Source organism: Acomys russatus, chromosome 7, assembly GCF_903995435.1.
Source record: "Acomys russatus chromosome 7, mAcoRus1.1, whole genome shotgun sequence".
In the NCBI taxonomy this organism is placed as follows: Eukaryota; Metazoa; Chordata; class Mammalia; order Rodentia; family Muridae; genus Acomys; species Acomys russatus.
In genome coordinates, this window is record NC_067143.1 from 55935845 (window position 1) to 55950934 (window position 15090).

A 15090-nucleotide genomic window follows, 5' to 3' on the forward strand; every position below is an offset into this window, starting at 1 on the left:
TTACCAGAGCAAAGGAGATGTTAGCTTCTAAATTCCTCCAAAGTGCACTCTAAAATTGCTCTCACGCCTGCCTTCAGGTACCAGCCAGGAGACCCAGAATCTGTGGAGAGAAGCAAACACGGGAAGGAGGATGTGTCCTAAGAAATCAGGACGCAAGTTTGATCTTTGGTGAGGCAGGAGTTAAAGGAGAAAGGAAAGCAAAGACTTTCAGGGCTGGATCTGAGAAAGAGAAACTATAGAACTATCAACCAATGGGGTGCCACCACATCAGTACCGGGTTTCTATCACCAGAGGAAGTCAGTTGCTTCCTGTCTGCTCTGCCTTCCAGGAGTTGCGGACGTTTTTTTTTTTTCAGGGGCACAGGAACTTGTTCTGTCACTTGTTTTGGCTCATGTCAGATCACCCCAAGAGATCCTGACCCTCTAGAAAGCTGCCTCCGATGGAAAAAAAAAGTTCCCAGTCAAATCACCTCACAAGATCCTGACCCTCCAGAAGGTTGCCCCCAATTGGAAAAAAGAACCCCAAACAAACAAAACCAAAAACAACCACAAACCTTCCCAAGGGCTTCTCCTGCACCTGAGCTCCTGCCTGGGTTTTGCCTCAGTGGCAGGTGTGGTCCAAAGGCCAGCAAACACAAGGTGAGGGACAGAAAACCGCAGTGTTCCTCTGAAGCAGGAGCTGGACTCTTACAGGCTGAGAACAGAAAGGAAGTTGCAGTTCTGGGCTGCTGCCCCACAAGCAAGATTTCCCACCCACAGGGACAGAGCAGGGAGGAGTCAGGTGCAGAGCCATGCACAAACACTGTACCACACTCACAGCAGTCACACTAGTGAGCTGCCCAGGGCTCCAGCTGCCTCATTGTCTCCTCCAGATCATAGATTCTGTTGCTGAATGGACCCAGCCCTTGTCACAGTGCTGATCTGATCCTTCCACTGCCTGCCTTCCAGGAGTCCCTCATCATAAGTTTTCAGGAGGGCCCATTTGATTTAGGACTTGTGTTAGGGACCTCTGATACTGACTCAGCCCTTCCTGAGTTAGAAGGTGAAAACCTGTAGGGCTGGGAATGGGCTTCTGTTGTCACAGGTAAAACCCAGCACCACGGAGTCCTGGGGTGGATGCTCTGCCCTGTACAAAACCGTCTGTGCTGGCACACACCTGTCATCTCTCTTAGTTACTCTTCTGTTGTTGTGTGTCTTGGTTAATGTTTCTACTGCTGTGAAGAGACAGCATGACCATGGTCCCTCTTATATAGGAAGGCATTTAGTTAGGGCTAGCTTACAGGTCAGAGCTTTAGCCCATTATCACCATGCAAGGAAGCAAAAAGGAGGTAACATATTTGGGCTATGTCCTGCGTGAGGGAAAAAGATGGCTCACCAAGAGTCAAATCGACACGGTGGCCAAGATTCCCCCACCTCAGAGCCCCAGACAGTTAAGAGAGTTCTTGGGGACAGCAGGCTTCTGCAGATTATGGATATTGGGCTTTGCTGAACTTGCTGCCCCCTTATACCCTCTGACACGGGTCACTGACTCTTTCCAGTGGGGGGCCCCCCAGCAACAGGCTTTTGAAGCCATAAAGAAGGCCCTCCTGTCTGCCCTGGCCCTGGGATTGCCAGACACCACAAAGTCATTCACCCTCTTTGTAGATGAAAAACAAGGGATTCCCAAGGGGGTATTGGCTCAAACTCTGGGACCTTGGAAACAGCCTGTAGCCTACTTATCTAAACAATTGGACACCGTAGCCGCCGGATGGCCCCCATGCCTGCGCATTATGGCTGCCACTGCTCTGTTGGTTAAAGATGCCAACAAATTGACCTTGGGGCAATCCCTGACCACAGTCACACCTCATGCATTAGAGGCAGTGATACGCCAGCCCCCTGATAGATGGGTCACTAAAGCCCATCTCACTCACTACCAAGCTCTACTCCTAGACTCCAAATGTATCACCTTCGGCCCTCCACTTACCCTCAACCCTGCCACATTGCTGCCAGCCCCAGACCGAGGACAAGAGACTCCACATGACTGCCATCAAGTGTTGGCTGAAACACATGGAACTCGAGAGGACCTCCAAGATCACAAACTTCCAGAAGCTGGCCACACTTGGTATATGGACGGTAGCAGTTATTTGGACTCAGGTACCAGATGGGTCGGGGCAGTGGTGGTGGATGGGCAGAAGGTCATATGGGCCCAGGCCCTTCCCTCGGGGACCTCTGCCCAAAAAGCTGAGCTTATAGCCCTGACCAAGGCCTTGGAACTCTCTCGAGGCAAAAAGGCTAGTATCTACACTGACAGCCAGTATGCCTTTGCCACCGCCCATATACATGGGAGCATCTATGAACAGAGGGGCTTATTAACATCAGAGGGCAAAGAGATAAAAAACAAGCCTGAAATTAAAGCCTTGCTAAAAGCCCTCTTCCTACCTGCTCGGGTGGCCATCCTTCACTGTCCTGGGCATCAAAAAGGACAGGACCCCATTGCCCTGGGCAACCAACAGGTGGACCAAGTGGCAAAACAAGTCGCCCACATGGAGGCCCTAACACTGGCCCTAGAGGCCAATAGAGCCAATCAGGCAACCAGCCAATTAGAACCATATACCTATTCTTCAGAAGACCAAGCCAAGGCTCAGGCCTTAGGGGCCTCATTAGACCCAAAACTCCAGCAGTGGATCAAAAATGACAAGACCGTGCTACCAGCCAAAGAGGCAACTGCCATGATCCAACAGATGCATGCCTGGACCCACCTAGGATCAAAAAAGCTTCGACAGATCCTGGACAAAACAGAGTTCATCATCCCTGGAGCCAATGCCCTGATTGACAAAACTGTAGCTAATTGCCAAGCCTGCCAGCAAGTCAACGCTGGCAAGAGCCAAGCCCCGGAAGGAGCCAGGGTCCGTGGGGACAGACCAGGAACATACTGGGAAGTGGACTTCCCTGAGGTAAAACCCCCAGCTGCGGGTTATCAATACTTATTGGTCTTCATAGATACTTTTTTAGGATGGGTAGAGGCTTTCCCAACCTGACGGGAAACAGCACAAACAGTAACCAAGGCCATCCTAGAAGACATCTTTCCTCGGTTTGGACTCCCTAAGGTAATCGGGTCAGATAATGGGCCGGCCTTCGTCTCCCAGGTAAGTCAGGGATTGGCCAAGATCCTGGGGACTTATTGGAAATTACATTGTGCTTACAGACCCCAAAGTTTAGGACAGGTAGAAAGGATGAATAGAACTCTAAAAGAGACCCTGATTAAATTGACCATAGAGACTGGCTTAAAAGATTAGAGACGCCTCCTACCTCTTGCCCTGTTTAGGGCCAGAAACACCCCTTCTCGTTTTACCCTGACTCCATCCAAGATTTTAAATGGAGGGCCACCTCCTCTGTCTACCATGCTCAATTTTTATCAGCCCTCTGCTTCCAAAACTGATTTGCAGGCTCGCCTAAAAGGGCCCCCCTTGCTGTACAAGCCTGCGGTACAAGCCTGGCGACAACCAGATGGGACACCCTTTCCACACCGGTGACTCAGTCTACATTCGACGACTCTGGTCCCAAGGACTAGAGCCTCGGTGGAAGGGACTCTATACAGTCCTCCTGACCACACCCACCGCTCTCAAAGTAGACGGAATTGCAGCTTGGATACACGCCTCCCACGCCAAGGCCGCTCCTCCTCCTCCAGACCCCGAGCAACGCTCCCAATGGCGCCTACACTGCTCCGAAGATCCTCTAAAGATAAGACTTACCGGATCTGGTCTTTAACTGTGCTCTTCCTCATGGTGGCCCTAGGGACAGTGGCCTACCTCAATCCCCATCAGCGCATGAAACTCACTTGGCAGGTCTGATCCCAATTGGGGGATGTGGTCTGGTCAATATCCCGAGAAGCACCCCCCCCCAGTACCTGGTGGCCTGATTTAACCCTAGACTTGTGCCTCTTAATTGCTGGCTTAGATACTTGGGATATCGCAGAGAGAAGTTATAAAGAGTTACCCATTCTTTCTGAAACCACCCATTACCAAAGAACAGCAGCCTTACGTTGTGCCAGACCCTGGTCAAGATGCCAGTTACGACTGGCTCCTTTTTATGTTTGTCCTCGAGATGGTAGGTCAAGATCAGAAGCCCACTGATGCGGAGGGCTGCAAAGCTTTTATTGTGCTGCCTGGGGGTATGAAACATCAGGCTCCATCTATTGGAAACCCTCCTCATTGTGGGATTTAATAACAGTATCCCGCAACCACTCTGGCACTACTAAATGCCCTCAGCGGGGACAGTATCTTCCCAGCTCCCAGGCTACTTGCAATCACAGTAGCCAATGCAATTCCATAGTTATAAAATTCACAGAAAAAGGAAAAAAGTATTCGGATTGGGTAACAGGGAGACAATGGGGCTTAAGATTTTATGTAGAAGGCACCAACCCAGGACTTACTTTCTCGAGTAGATTAAAAATAGAAAAACCCCTAAAAATATCTATAGTCCCTAACCCCATCCTTGCTGACACCAGGGTACAACCCCCACTCCCCAGAATCCCGACTATTGCCCCAACTCCTCCACCCACCACCCCACACACGGAGCCACCCTTACCCAAGACTGGAGATCGACTCTTTAACCTGGTTAAGGGGGCTTTCCAAGCCCTCAACACCACCAACCCCTAGGCAACCCAGTCCTATTGGCTCTGCATCACCCCAAGCCCACCTTATTATGAGGGAATCGCTACCTCAGCCACTTTCTCTCCTCAGCACAAAAAGCTCACCTTGACGGAAGTTTCAGGTCAGGGGACCTGCCTAGGCACTGTGCCCCCTAGCCACCAACACCTCTGTAACCATACCCTCGCCATAACTACCACCACCAGTAACTACTTCTTTACTCCTCCCTCTAACCTATGGTGGGCCTGCAACACTGGACTCACCCCTTGTGTCTCCACTGCCATATTTGCTGCAACCCACTATTGTGTGCTAGTCCAGCTTGTCCCCAGAATTTACTATCAGACTGCCCAGGCTTTCGAGGCCAATTACAAGGACACACGCCCCTCCCGCTTTTGGAGAGAGCCAGTCACTCTGACTCTAGCTGTCATGTTAAGCTTGGGGGTTGCAGCAGAGGTGGGGACAGGGACGGCAGCCTTAATACATGGAACCCAACAATTTGACATGCTTAGAACAGCTATAGACGAGGACCTCCCTGCTATAGAGCGGACCATCACTAAGTTAGAAGAGTCCCTTACGTCACTATCTGAGGTGGTCCTACAAAATAGAAGAGGGCTAGAACTGGTGTTCCTCAAAGAAGGAGGTTTATGTGCAGCTTTAAAAGAACAGTGTTGTTTTTATGTAGATCATTCTGGGGTAGAGATTCCATGACCAAACTCTGAGAGGGCCTTGACAGGCGGCAACGAGAACGGGAGGCCCACCAGGGATGGTTTGAAAAATGGTACAGTCAGTCCCCTTGGTACTCCACCCTGATATCGTCTATCATTGGACCCCTGATCCTGCTCCTGCTCATACTCACCTTTGGCCCTTGCCTCTTAAACTGCCTAATGGCTTTTATCAGAGATCAACTTAATGTCACTCAGGCCTTAATCCTGACCCAACAGTACCAAGCCCTTAAACAAGAGCCTCAAGATTGAGGCCAGATACAATAAGAGGAGGAAATGAGAAATTATAAAATTATAAAATGTAAGACGCTTGTTTGCCCTGCCCACCCAGAGGCTTCTACCAGTTCTCATACTGCTAGCCTCAGGAGTTACACCCTAGTTCCTAGAATAGCTATATGCGAGCTCCCAAATAGTTTCGAGTAACCGCCCTAGGGACCCACACCCAAGTCCCCACAAGAGGTCTCCCAACGCCAGATGTCCTAACGTCCATATGCTTTAACTTGATAAGCAACCCCACCTGCTTTGTGGTTTTAGCCCTTAAAACTAGCATGTAACAGTCACTGGGGGTCCTTGGCCTCTCGAGTGCTTTAGGACCCTGGCGTGTCAGCAATAAACCTTTGCTTTTGCATCAGTGTGTTGTGCCTCGTGTGGTCTCTCACGGCGACCCCCTTCCCAAGTTGGGCGTGAGGGTCCAACAGGTTATATAATAAGTTTTCATTGTTAAAACACAGAGCCTACACAGTTATATATCAGCTATGAAAATAATTGCATCGTTGAGGGCCACCACAACTTTAGGAAAAACATTGACATGCACTGCTCTAGAGAACACTGAATAATAAAGTGCTGAATTAGAAGGTGAGTGATCACACCTTGAGACATAATCATAAAGTAGGGCTAGAGTTGCGGGGGGTGGGGAGATGGGGCGGGGGGAAAGGACACATTAGGGATGGCCACAATCTATTGAAAATTCAAAGCCTGCTCCCAGTGACATGCCTTCAACAAAGCAACACCTTCTCATTTGTTCCTTATATTCTGAGATGTACTAAAAGGTAACACAATGTGTGACAGTTAAACAGATACATCACTATAATTTAACTTTTATTTAACATACTCGTTTTTCTTCTGTTCCCTCTTCTTTTGTGATAGAGTCTCACAGTGTACCCCAGCCTGACCTCTGAGCTCTTCCTCCTTCAGCCTTCCTAGTGTTGAGATCGTGGGCTCTTGCTACTGTTTGAGTTTGGACCTTGTACTTTTAAGGATTGAACCCAGGGCCTTGTGAATGCTAAGCTAGTGCTCCATCCCTGAGCTACACCCCAGGCCAGATTTCACAATTTGATGAGGTCCTGAACCCCTGCTGTTGTTCTCACTGTGGACACAATTGCTGATACGCGATGCTATGATGTTCCTATCTTTCTGAATTGTTAATCATTATGTAAAACCTTTTTACAATTTTGGTTTGGTTTTATTTTTGAGGCAAGGTTTCACTCTATATCCCAGACTAATCTAGAACTCACTAACTCTCCAACTTCTAGCAATACCTGTACCTCAAACTCCCAAGTACTGGGGTTACAGGCATGAGGAGCTAGGTCTTCATCCTTAACAGATTTTAACCAATGCCTTCTCTGCTCTCTTCCTAAGCCTTCCTGGGTTAGTGATGAGTCTGGTTCTACCGTTGTACTCTAACTGCATTAACTATTTTGCCATACAGTTTTCTAAAAAGTGGAGCCGTGACCATGATCTTCAAGCAAAGTACCTAAGGACTGTGGAAAAAACACAAAGCCTTAAGGGGAAATTGTTTTCCCCATGATTCTGCACTAAAAAAGTGAACCTTGCCAACACACTCAGCCCAGTGATAATTTGTGCATGGTTTGAGCGTGGTGTATCCCAGTCTCCTGTTGGTCCTTTGTCAGAAACCTCGATCTTGACTAGTTTATCTCATTATAATTCTAATAATACATTTCACGTGAGATGTATGTTCCAAATATGCAGTCAGTTCAGAATGTCAAAGGAGGGGAAGAATGAAAGGATGAATTTGAGGTGGGTGGGAATTTTAGTAAAGTAAGGCAAGAAGTGTTGAGCAGTAAGTCTTAAATGAAGCGGTTCATTCACTCTGAGCATCATGGTTAACATTTGAATCCCATGCATGGCTCTTAACAGGAACATGTTCACTGACTGAATCCTTTACTTCACAGTACACATCAATAGCTCTATAGATCCAAACATAAGTCTATGCCCCCAGGGAACCCCTGTTCATCAGGACCCCTCACGGCTGTACAGTTAATCAGCTTTAAATATATATGGAAAAAATATGAAAAGCATTTTCTCATTTTAAACATGTTTTCCCTTTAAACTTATGTTTTGTGCAACGGTATTTTGCCTGTAGAGGCCAGAAGAGGGTATCCACTTCTTTGGAATTAGGGTTACTGATGGCTGTGAGCTTCCATGTGGGTGCTGGGAATTGAACCCAACACCTGCCTCACCTTCTGCTGCATGTTGGTAGTCAGGTTTGGTAGCATTGCCCTGTCATCCCAGCACTTAGCAGATTGAGGCAGGAGGAATGTGAGCTGCAGATCATTGCAGGCTTCATAACAAGGCATATTTTCAAGAAATATCCAAAGCTATTGGATACAAGTAGTTGCAAAGTCTTCAAAGATGGCTATAAGGCTGTAGACTCAGAAAGGGGTAAATCTTATGACTTGGGATGCTAAGCAGGATAGAAACCTCAAGACTACAATGTGCTAGAAAATGAGACTTTTTGTCTCAGAAAATCTATATAGCAATGAACTTTTAAAAAGGTTTTTCAAGACAGAGTTTCTCTGTGTAGCCTGCAATTAATTTTTACAAGGTTACTGCAATCACACTGTCAAGGTGTGAAGGTCCAGGCCTTTAATGCCTAAACTCTGGAAGGTTATGCAAGAACATCTCTGTCAGTTCAAAGTCAGCCTGCAAATTGAGTTCCAAGCCAGTTTGGGTCATACAGTGAGACCCTTTTGCCAAAAAGCAAAACAAAAAACCAAAACAAAGCAAACGAACAAACAAACAAACAAAAACCCCCAAAACGAATATATAAACAAATAAAACAAAACACAAAGCTAATGAAATTATAAAACGTCTGGGAAAGTCCGCAGGTAAATCCTCAGTAAAGTTAATGCGGCTTCTCAGCATTTAGAGGGAACATTATAAGTAAAATTGTTCTTCTAGTTCCTTGGCTTCATTTCCCTTGTCCTGTTCCTTCCTTTCCTAACCCCATCTCTCCCCTCTCCTCTCTACTTCCTTCCTCCACTACATCTTCTCTTCTTTCTAGATGAGCCCTATGTTTTCCGGGCCCCAGCCCCTTGGCTCAAGCAGCTGCATCATCAAGCAACTGGTCCCAGCTATTTCTGCCCAAGTGGCCTGTAGCTAGCTTCTGAAAGGTCACCTACTTCCCTGAAAGCTTTTTGGCTGAAATGTTAATTTCACTTTAAACTGTCTTTCTACCCACACTTAATCAACCATTATTGATTGTTTGATACTTTTAGTTCTTCCTGAGAATACTGGATACCTGAATTATAAAGATCATGAAATTTCCCTGTTATGGAGAGAAATCCACCCATCTTACATGAATAAATATTAATCATTCCATCTTTAAGCATGCAGTGAAATCTCATGGTTCATTTTGTTCCCTGTGTTTGCTTTGATATTGTTGCTGCCAGATAGGGTTAATGCAGCCTTGAACTTCTGGCTACTCTACCTCCGCCTCCCAAGTGCAGTGATCACAGGCATGTGCCACTGTGTCCAGGCCAAGTGGTGATGTCAAAGAAAGTCATGTTATTTCAGAGTTGTATTTGATGTGGGACACGAGGCAGTTCTGGTGTTTAGTGTGTTCTAGCGAAGCTCCAGCACAGTGAGGATTTGGTCACAGTGGCCTCTGTGGCTTAACAGGCATTTTTAAAAGCCTAGGGTGTTCATTCAACAATTCACAACCCCTTCCTGACAGATGACTGAACACTCCAGCTGTGGGGGGTGCCAGGTGAGCAGGCTCTACTACAGATGTCTCCCTGCCCCAAGCTCAGCCTCCAGCTGCCCTTCTCTGGAGCAGGAAGCAGAGGCTAGCAGCGGGTGGTCCTCTGCAGAGCCTGGCCAGGAGGTTTAGGGACTTCTTCAATCAATACTTGGCTCTCCACCTACATCTTGTGCTCATGATAAAGTAAGGAGCTCAAGACACTGGGAGAGTCTCCTTTAAGAACAGCCTCTCTAAAACAATGGAAGATGTAGACAGAAAAATAATGGGCTGAAGGTTGATTTTGAACTCTGGCTCCAGTATCAGAAAAACATAAATTTCTGTTGTTTCAATGACTGCTATGCACAGTGGGGTGGTAGTGCATGCTTTTAATCCCAGCAGGGGCAGAGACAAGGCAGGGGCAGGGGCAGGAGCAAAGGTCAGGGGCCAGAGGGCAGAGGGCAGAGGGCAGAGGGCAGAGGGCAGAGGGCAGAAGGCAGAAGGCAGAAGGCAGAGGCAGAGGCCAACCTGGTCAATGGAGTGAGTTTCAGGACAGCTAGGGCTACAAGTTTTTATTGCATTTTAAATTCATTTTAATTTAATTTTTTAGTCTGCATTTTTATTAAATATTTCTTACATATATATTTATAGTATTACACATATATACAATAAACTACCTATAGCCAGAAGAACCATGAAACAATCAGAAATTATACAAATATTACATTCTTAGTGTTTTGGCTATTTGCATTTGGCAGCCTTGAAGAAAACATCTTTCCTATCTTGGTATATCATAACAAAGTTTTCAGATATTTCCATATTGGTATATTGTTTACATGCAATCAATATCTCATTTGTATTTTGTATGTATTTGAAAACTGAAAAGCTGTCAGTTAAAAGTGCTTGAAAAAGCAAAGAAAACTTTGGGGACTAAATTGCTAAGTTTATTCTTTAGTATCAAGAATCTAGAATATGTTAAAGTTATTTACATAGGGTTGTTACAAGTTTATGTCAACCGACTAAAGGATACTAAAGCTACAGAAACACTCCTAGACATCTACGAATAATTCTGCCTCATCTGACTGTCTGACTTGTTTCGAGATGACTCTCCCAGGAATGCAAGGTCTATTTGTGTCCTCGGGGAAATGACGCACGGTTAGTCATGTCCCTCGTGTGAGGATGGGAATGGAGAGGTCATTCTACCTTAATTACCTCTCTGAAATTTAGCCAGGCATAAATGTTTCACTTACCTCTCACTAGCATCTTTCCCTGCTGAAAGTGTCGTCACTCTCTTCCAAATTCTTCCTGTCACTCCTGTGCACCAAGAGAGTCCGGTCTGGTGAGTTGACAACTGCAGACAATTAGTGAGGAGGAATACCTTCTCTGCATCTGTGATATTGTCAAATCACAGTCTGTGGCTCATTCGGTGTCTAAGAGACTGTGCTCCAAAGACCTGCCTATGGGGGAAAGGGATTTTTGACACTAGTGATTCTTTCTGAAAAAAAAAAAATTAAAATTACATTTATTTTATTTAGTGTGTGTGTGTGTGTGTGTTTGTGCGCGTGTGCGTGCATGCGCGCGCACACGCGCGCACATGGGCATTTGTGCCGTAGTGCACGTTTGGAGGCCAGGGGACAACTTGTGGGAGTTGGTTCTCTTATTCCAGTGTACAGATTCTACAGATCTCACTCAGATCAAAGGGCTTGGTAGCAAGTGCCTTTACCTGCTGAGCCATTTCTGTGGTCCAACCCGATGATTCTGGGATAAGGTAGTAGAGACTCTTGGTAGGAAGCTGCTTATTTCAAGTTTAGAACAACTGATGCACTCACATAAGCATCCGGGATTTTAGTAGATATCTTTTGGCAAAAGAAATGAGTTTAGAATAAGTTCTGACTAAAGCAAGAACAGTTGGCTCTGATGTTTTGACCCCCCCTTCCTAGTTTCACTGATAAGTAGTTATTTCTCTCCCACTTAGGTGTACTCCCAGTGACTCTTCCTTTGGATTGGAGTGGAAATCTATGCTCTAATAGGCTGAACTTACACTTCTTAAATGACTGAGTATTTTGATAATGTGGGGCTTCCACAGTTTACTAGCTCCTCAGCCAAAGCAGATTACCTTGGCATCATTTTAAGGAGAGTGTCATGGAGTGTCTGCTTTCTACATTGTGCATAAAATCTCCACGCTCCTGGCAGTTCATTCTGCACCACGCTATGTGATGGGACTTAGAACACACATTTACAAGGGGCTGTGTTTGCCAGTGGCCACCTGCATTTCCCTTAGGTGGATGCCATGGGTTCTCTTTGGCTGGTTAAGGTAAGAGTCAATGACAAATTAAGAAAGAGTAACTCACTTCAGACATGTCACAAAGCCTAGGTGTCTCTAGGCTTTCTTTTTCTGGGCATAAAGTAACAGATCTACATCACAGGTGTTAAGAATTGCTTGCCAAGTCACTTCCCCGCCCTTTGCAGCTTTATTCTGGTTAATTTCTTAGGTTTTGGGTAAGCGCCAACTCTAACACTTACCTATGGATGATGGTTCATAACCTGTACATCTTCAACAACGCGGGATTTCCTGGTGTCAATGCCCTTATTCTTTTTCTCTTTCACCTGGAAAGAATTGTCTGAAATAGATCGCAGAAACTGAGTTAGAATGCAAAGGGCATTTTCAAATGTCGATGCCATCCCGAAATGTGGACTCTACTTAGTATAAAGCTAGAGATTCTCCAAGGTAGGGTCTAGACACCAGCAGGTCAGGAAAAAAACCTTTGAGGCAAAACTTCTCTATGATTCTTTTTTTTTTTTTTTTTTTTCTCTAGGAAGTGAGACTCAGCTGGCATTTCACCTGACAATCTCCACTGTCTGGCTGTTTTTTGGTGATGGATGCTTCCTCCATGCTAGCAGTGGAAGTATCTCCTCTGCTAACAAAGGAGACAAGAGACCATTTAAAATTTAGGACATTATCCCTGAGGTCTTAAAGCTTAGGACTTTGAAAAAGCTATCCTTTGGGTTAATGGCTTTCTCCTAGAGTTGAGTCAATATTGCCTTCCTCTTCTCATGGTCTTCAGGCTGTTACTTTGGGATCCTCAAAGGCCTGTAAACTATAAAAACCACATTTTAATCACTAAAGCAAAAGCTCCCACATGACCCAGAATGAAAAGCTGCTCTTTCATCTGTTCTTTCATTAGCTTTCCCCTTTGCTCACTCAAACTGTTCAGTTTATTTTTTTTTTTCAAATGAATTGTCTGAAACACGGTATTTACCATGTAAAAATCAGTTGTTCTCTTTCCTAACAGCTCATCTTCATCCAGTACATCATTAAAAAATAAATTTAGGATTTATTTTAAACTCTGTGTATATGTATGTGTCTGAATGTGGGTGTGTATGTACACATGAGCTCAGGTGCCTATGGAGGCCGGAAGAGGAAGTTAGATTTCCTGGAGTTGGAGTTACAGGTGGTTGTGATTTGTCCTACAAGGTTGTTGAGAATAGAATTGAGGTCCTCAGGAGAAGCAGTACTCTGTCTTAACCTCTGAGTCATTTCTCCAGCCCCTAGTATAGCATTTCTAATAGTTGTATCTTTATCTGTTCCCTCTCTTTTCTCCTTCCCCACTTTACACTTGGCCTTTTCTCTCTTTTAAACATTTGCTTATTTTAAGGAGTCTTAGGCATATGTAGTTTCTGACTTACTTTAATGACCGTTTGATATTGTTTGTTAATTGATATGAATATATTCCAAATGAAATGAAGCCATTGGCAAATAGAGAGGGCAGTAAGTGATCAGTCTACAGGGATTTCTTCATCTTGGAAATAGGAGGTGCTTCCACACAGGAATGCTGACTTGTCACCAATATTCTGCACCAGAGTGGAACATTTACCTTTCATAAATGATTCTGAAAGAAATTCTGTCCTCAGGCTCAACAACCAGCAGATACCACAGAGGCCATGTACAACCTGAGCTGTTACAACCCCACATCCTTCATCCTTGTTGGAATACCCGGCTTGGAAAAGTTCCACGTCTGGATCGGGATTCCCTTTTGCGTCATCTATCTTGTGGCTTTTGTAGGCAACTGTATCCTCCTTTACCTGATTGCCGTGGAACGGAGCCTCCATGAGCCCATGTTTATATTCTTGTCCATGCTGGCCAGCACAGACCTCATCTTGTCCACAGCCACAGTGCCCAAACTGCTCAGCAACCTTTGGTTTGGGTCCCAAGAAATAACCTTCTCTGGTTGTCTCACTCAGATGTTTTTCCTCCACTTCAGCTTTGTAGTTGACTCGGCTATCCTGCTAGGCATGGCGTTTGATCGCTATGTGGCTATCTGCTCGCCCTTGAGGTACAGCGCCATTCTGACTCCACAGGTGATTGGCAAGATTATGGCGAGCATCATTGTGAGGAGCTTCTCAGTCATTCTGCCAGATGTTTTCCTGCTGAAGCGGTTGCCGTTTTGCAAGACCCGGGTCATTCCTCACACGTACTGTGAGCATATAGGCGTTGCCAGGCTTTCCTCTGCGGACATCTCTATCAACATCTGGTACGGGTTTTCTGTTCCCCTCATGACTGTCATCTCAGACGTCATCCTGATTGCTGTATCCTATATCTTCATCCTCCGGGCAGTTTTTCTGCTCTCTTCCCAGGGTGCCCGCCAAAAGGCCTTGAGCACGTGTGGTTCCCATGTCTGTGTCATCCTCATGTTCTACACACCAGCCTTCTTTTCCATCCTTGCCCATCGCTTTGGGCACAGTGTCCCTCGGAATGTGCTTATCTTATTTGCCAACCTCTATGTGACCGTCCCTCCTGCTCTAAATCCAGTTGTTTATGGAGTGAAGACCAAGCAGATCCAGGACAAATTCCTTCTTTTCTTCTCTGTGGGAAAGGCACAGTGAGTGGGCACTGAAAGCTAAAGTTAGGCATCACTGATTTGGTGAAACTTTTGTTTCCTGTTGATTTGAAATGCGGTCCTTCTCCCCAGGTGCAAGGTACAGGGAAGAGACCCTACCAATCCTCTGGAAACGTCAAGGTTGCTTTTGCTTTAGTTGTCATTCTTTTGTGGATAGAGCTGATAGATCTCTGTGCTAATGAGTACCACCACAGCTGAAGTCTGCATGACTTGCTGATAGACATTTGAAACAACGACATTTCCTAACATCCTTGTGTCCCATGACTTCTGAATTAGGAACTGTACTTTTCCTTGTCAAACACTTTGCAATCCTAATGCTTCCTGCTATAATTTCTAAATTGTTTGCCTACAGTTTTTCAGACCATTGTTCTTTTTGTTTCTTTTACTTGCTTTAAAGAAAATAAGCAAAGCAAACATCTCTCTTTAATCTCTTTCCCCTGCCCTCATTGGATTAAATAGTGTTGTTCCTTTCTTGTTTCTATTTTTCAGTTTTTTTAAAATTAATTTATTCTTGTTACATCTCAATGTTTATCCCATCCCTTGTATCCTCCCATTCCTCCCTCCCCCCCCACCATTTTCCCGTTATTCCCCTCCCCTATGACTGTTCCTGAGGGGGATTACCTCCCCCTATATATTCTCATAGGGTATCAAGTCTCTTCTTGGCTACCTGCTGTCCTTCCTCTGAGTGCCACCAGGTCTCTATTTTTCTTAATTGTGTGCTTGAAGAAAAAAATAAAAACATTTGGTGACCTATTATATGTTTTTTGCAGTATTACATTTAATTAAAATGATTTTGAAAGAGTAATGCCAGTTAATTTAGTTTACAGATGAGAAGAAAGTGTTGTAAAGATTGTAGAATATATT

The 15090-nt window shown here is 45.3% G+C and overlaps 1 protein-coding gene across 1 annotated transcript; it reads left to right on the plus strand.

The window, feature by feature from the left end:
* The first annotated feature begins 13175 nt into the window (after positions 1-13175).
* LOC127192245 (olfactory receptor 52H1-like) lies at positions 13176-14212 on the plus strand. The gene has a single exon (XM_051149571.1). It carries the CDS (start codon positions 13271-13273, stop codon positions 14210-14212), a length of 942 nt encoding a protein of 313 aa, XP_051005528.1. The 5' UTR covers positions 13176-13270.
* Positions 14213-15090: the final 878 nt, after the last annotated feature.

What these genes read in the sequence shown, in the direction of transcription:
- LOC127192245 (XM_051149571.1), top strand. Translation starts at nt 13,271, where the DNA reads ATGTACAACCTGAGCTGTTACAACCCCACATCCTTCATCCTTGTTGGA.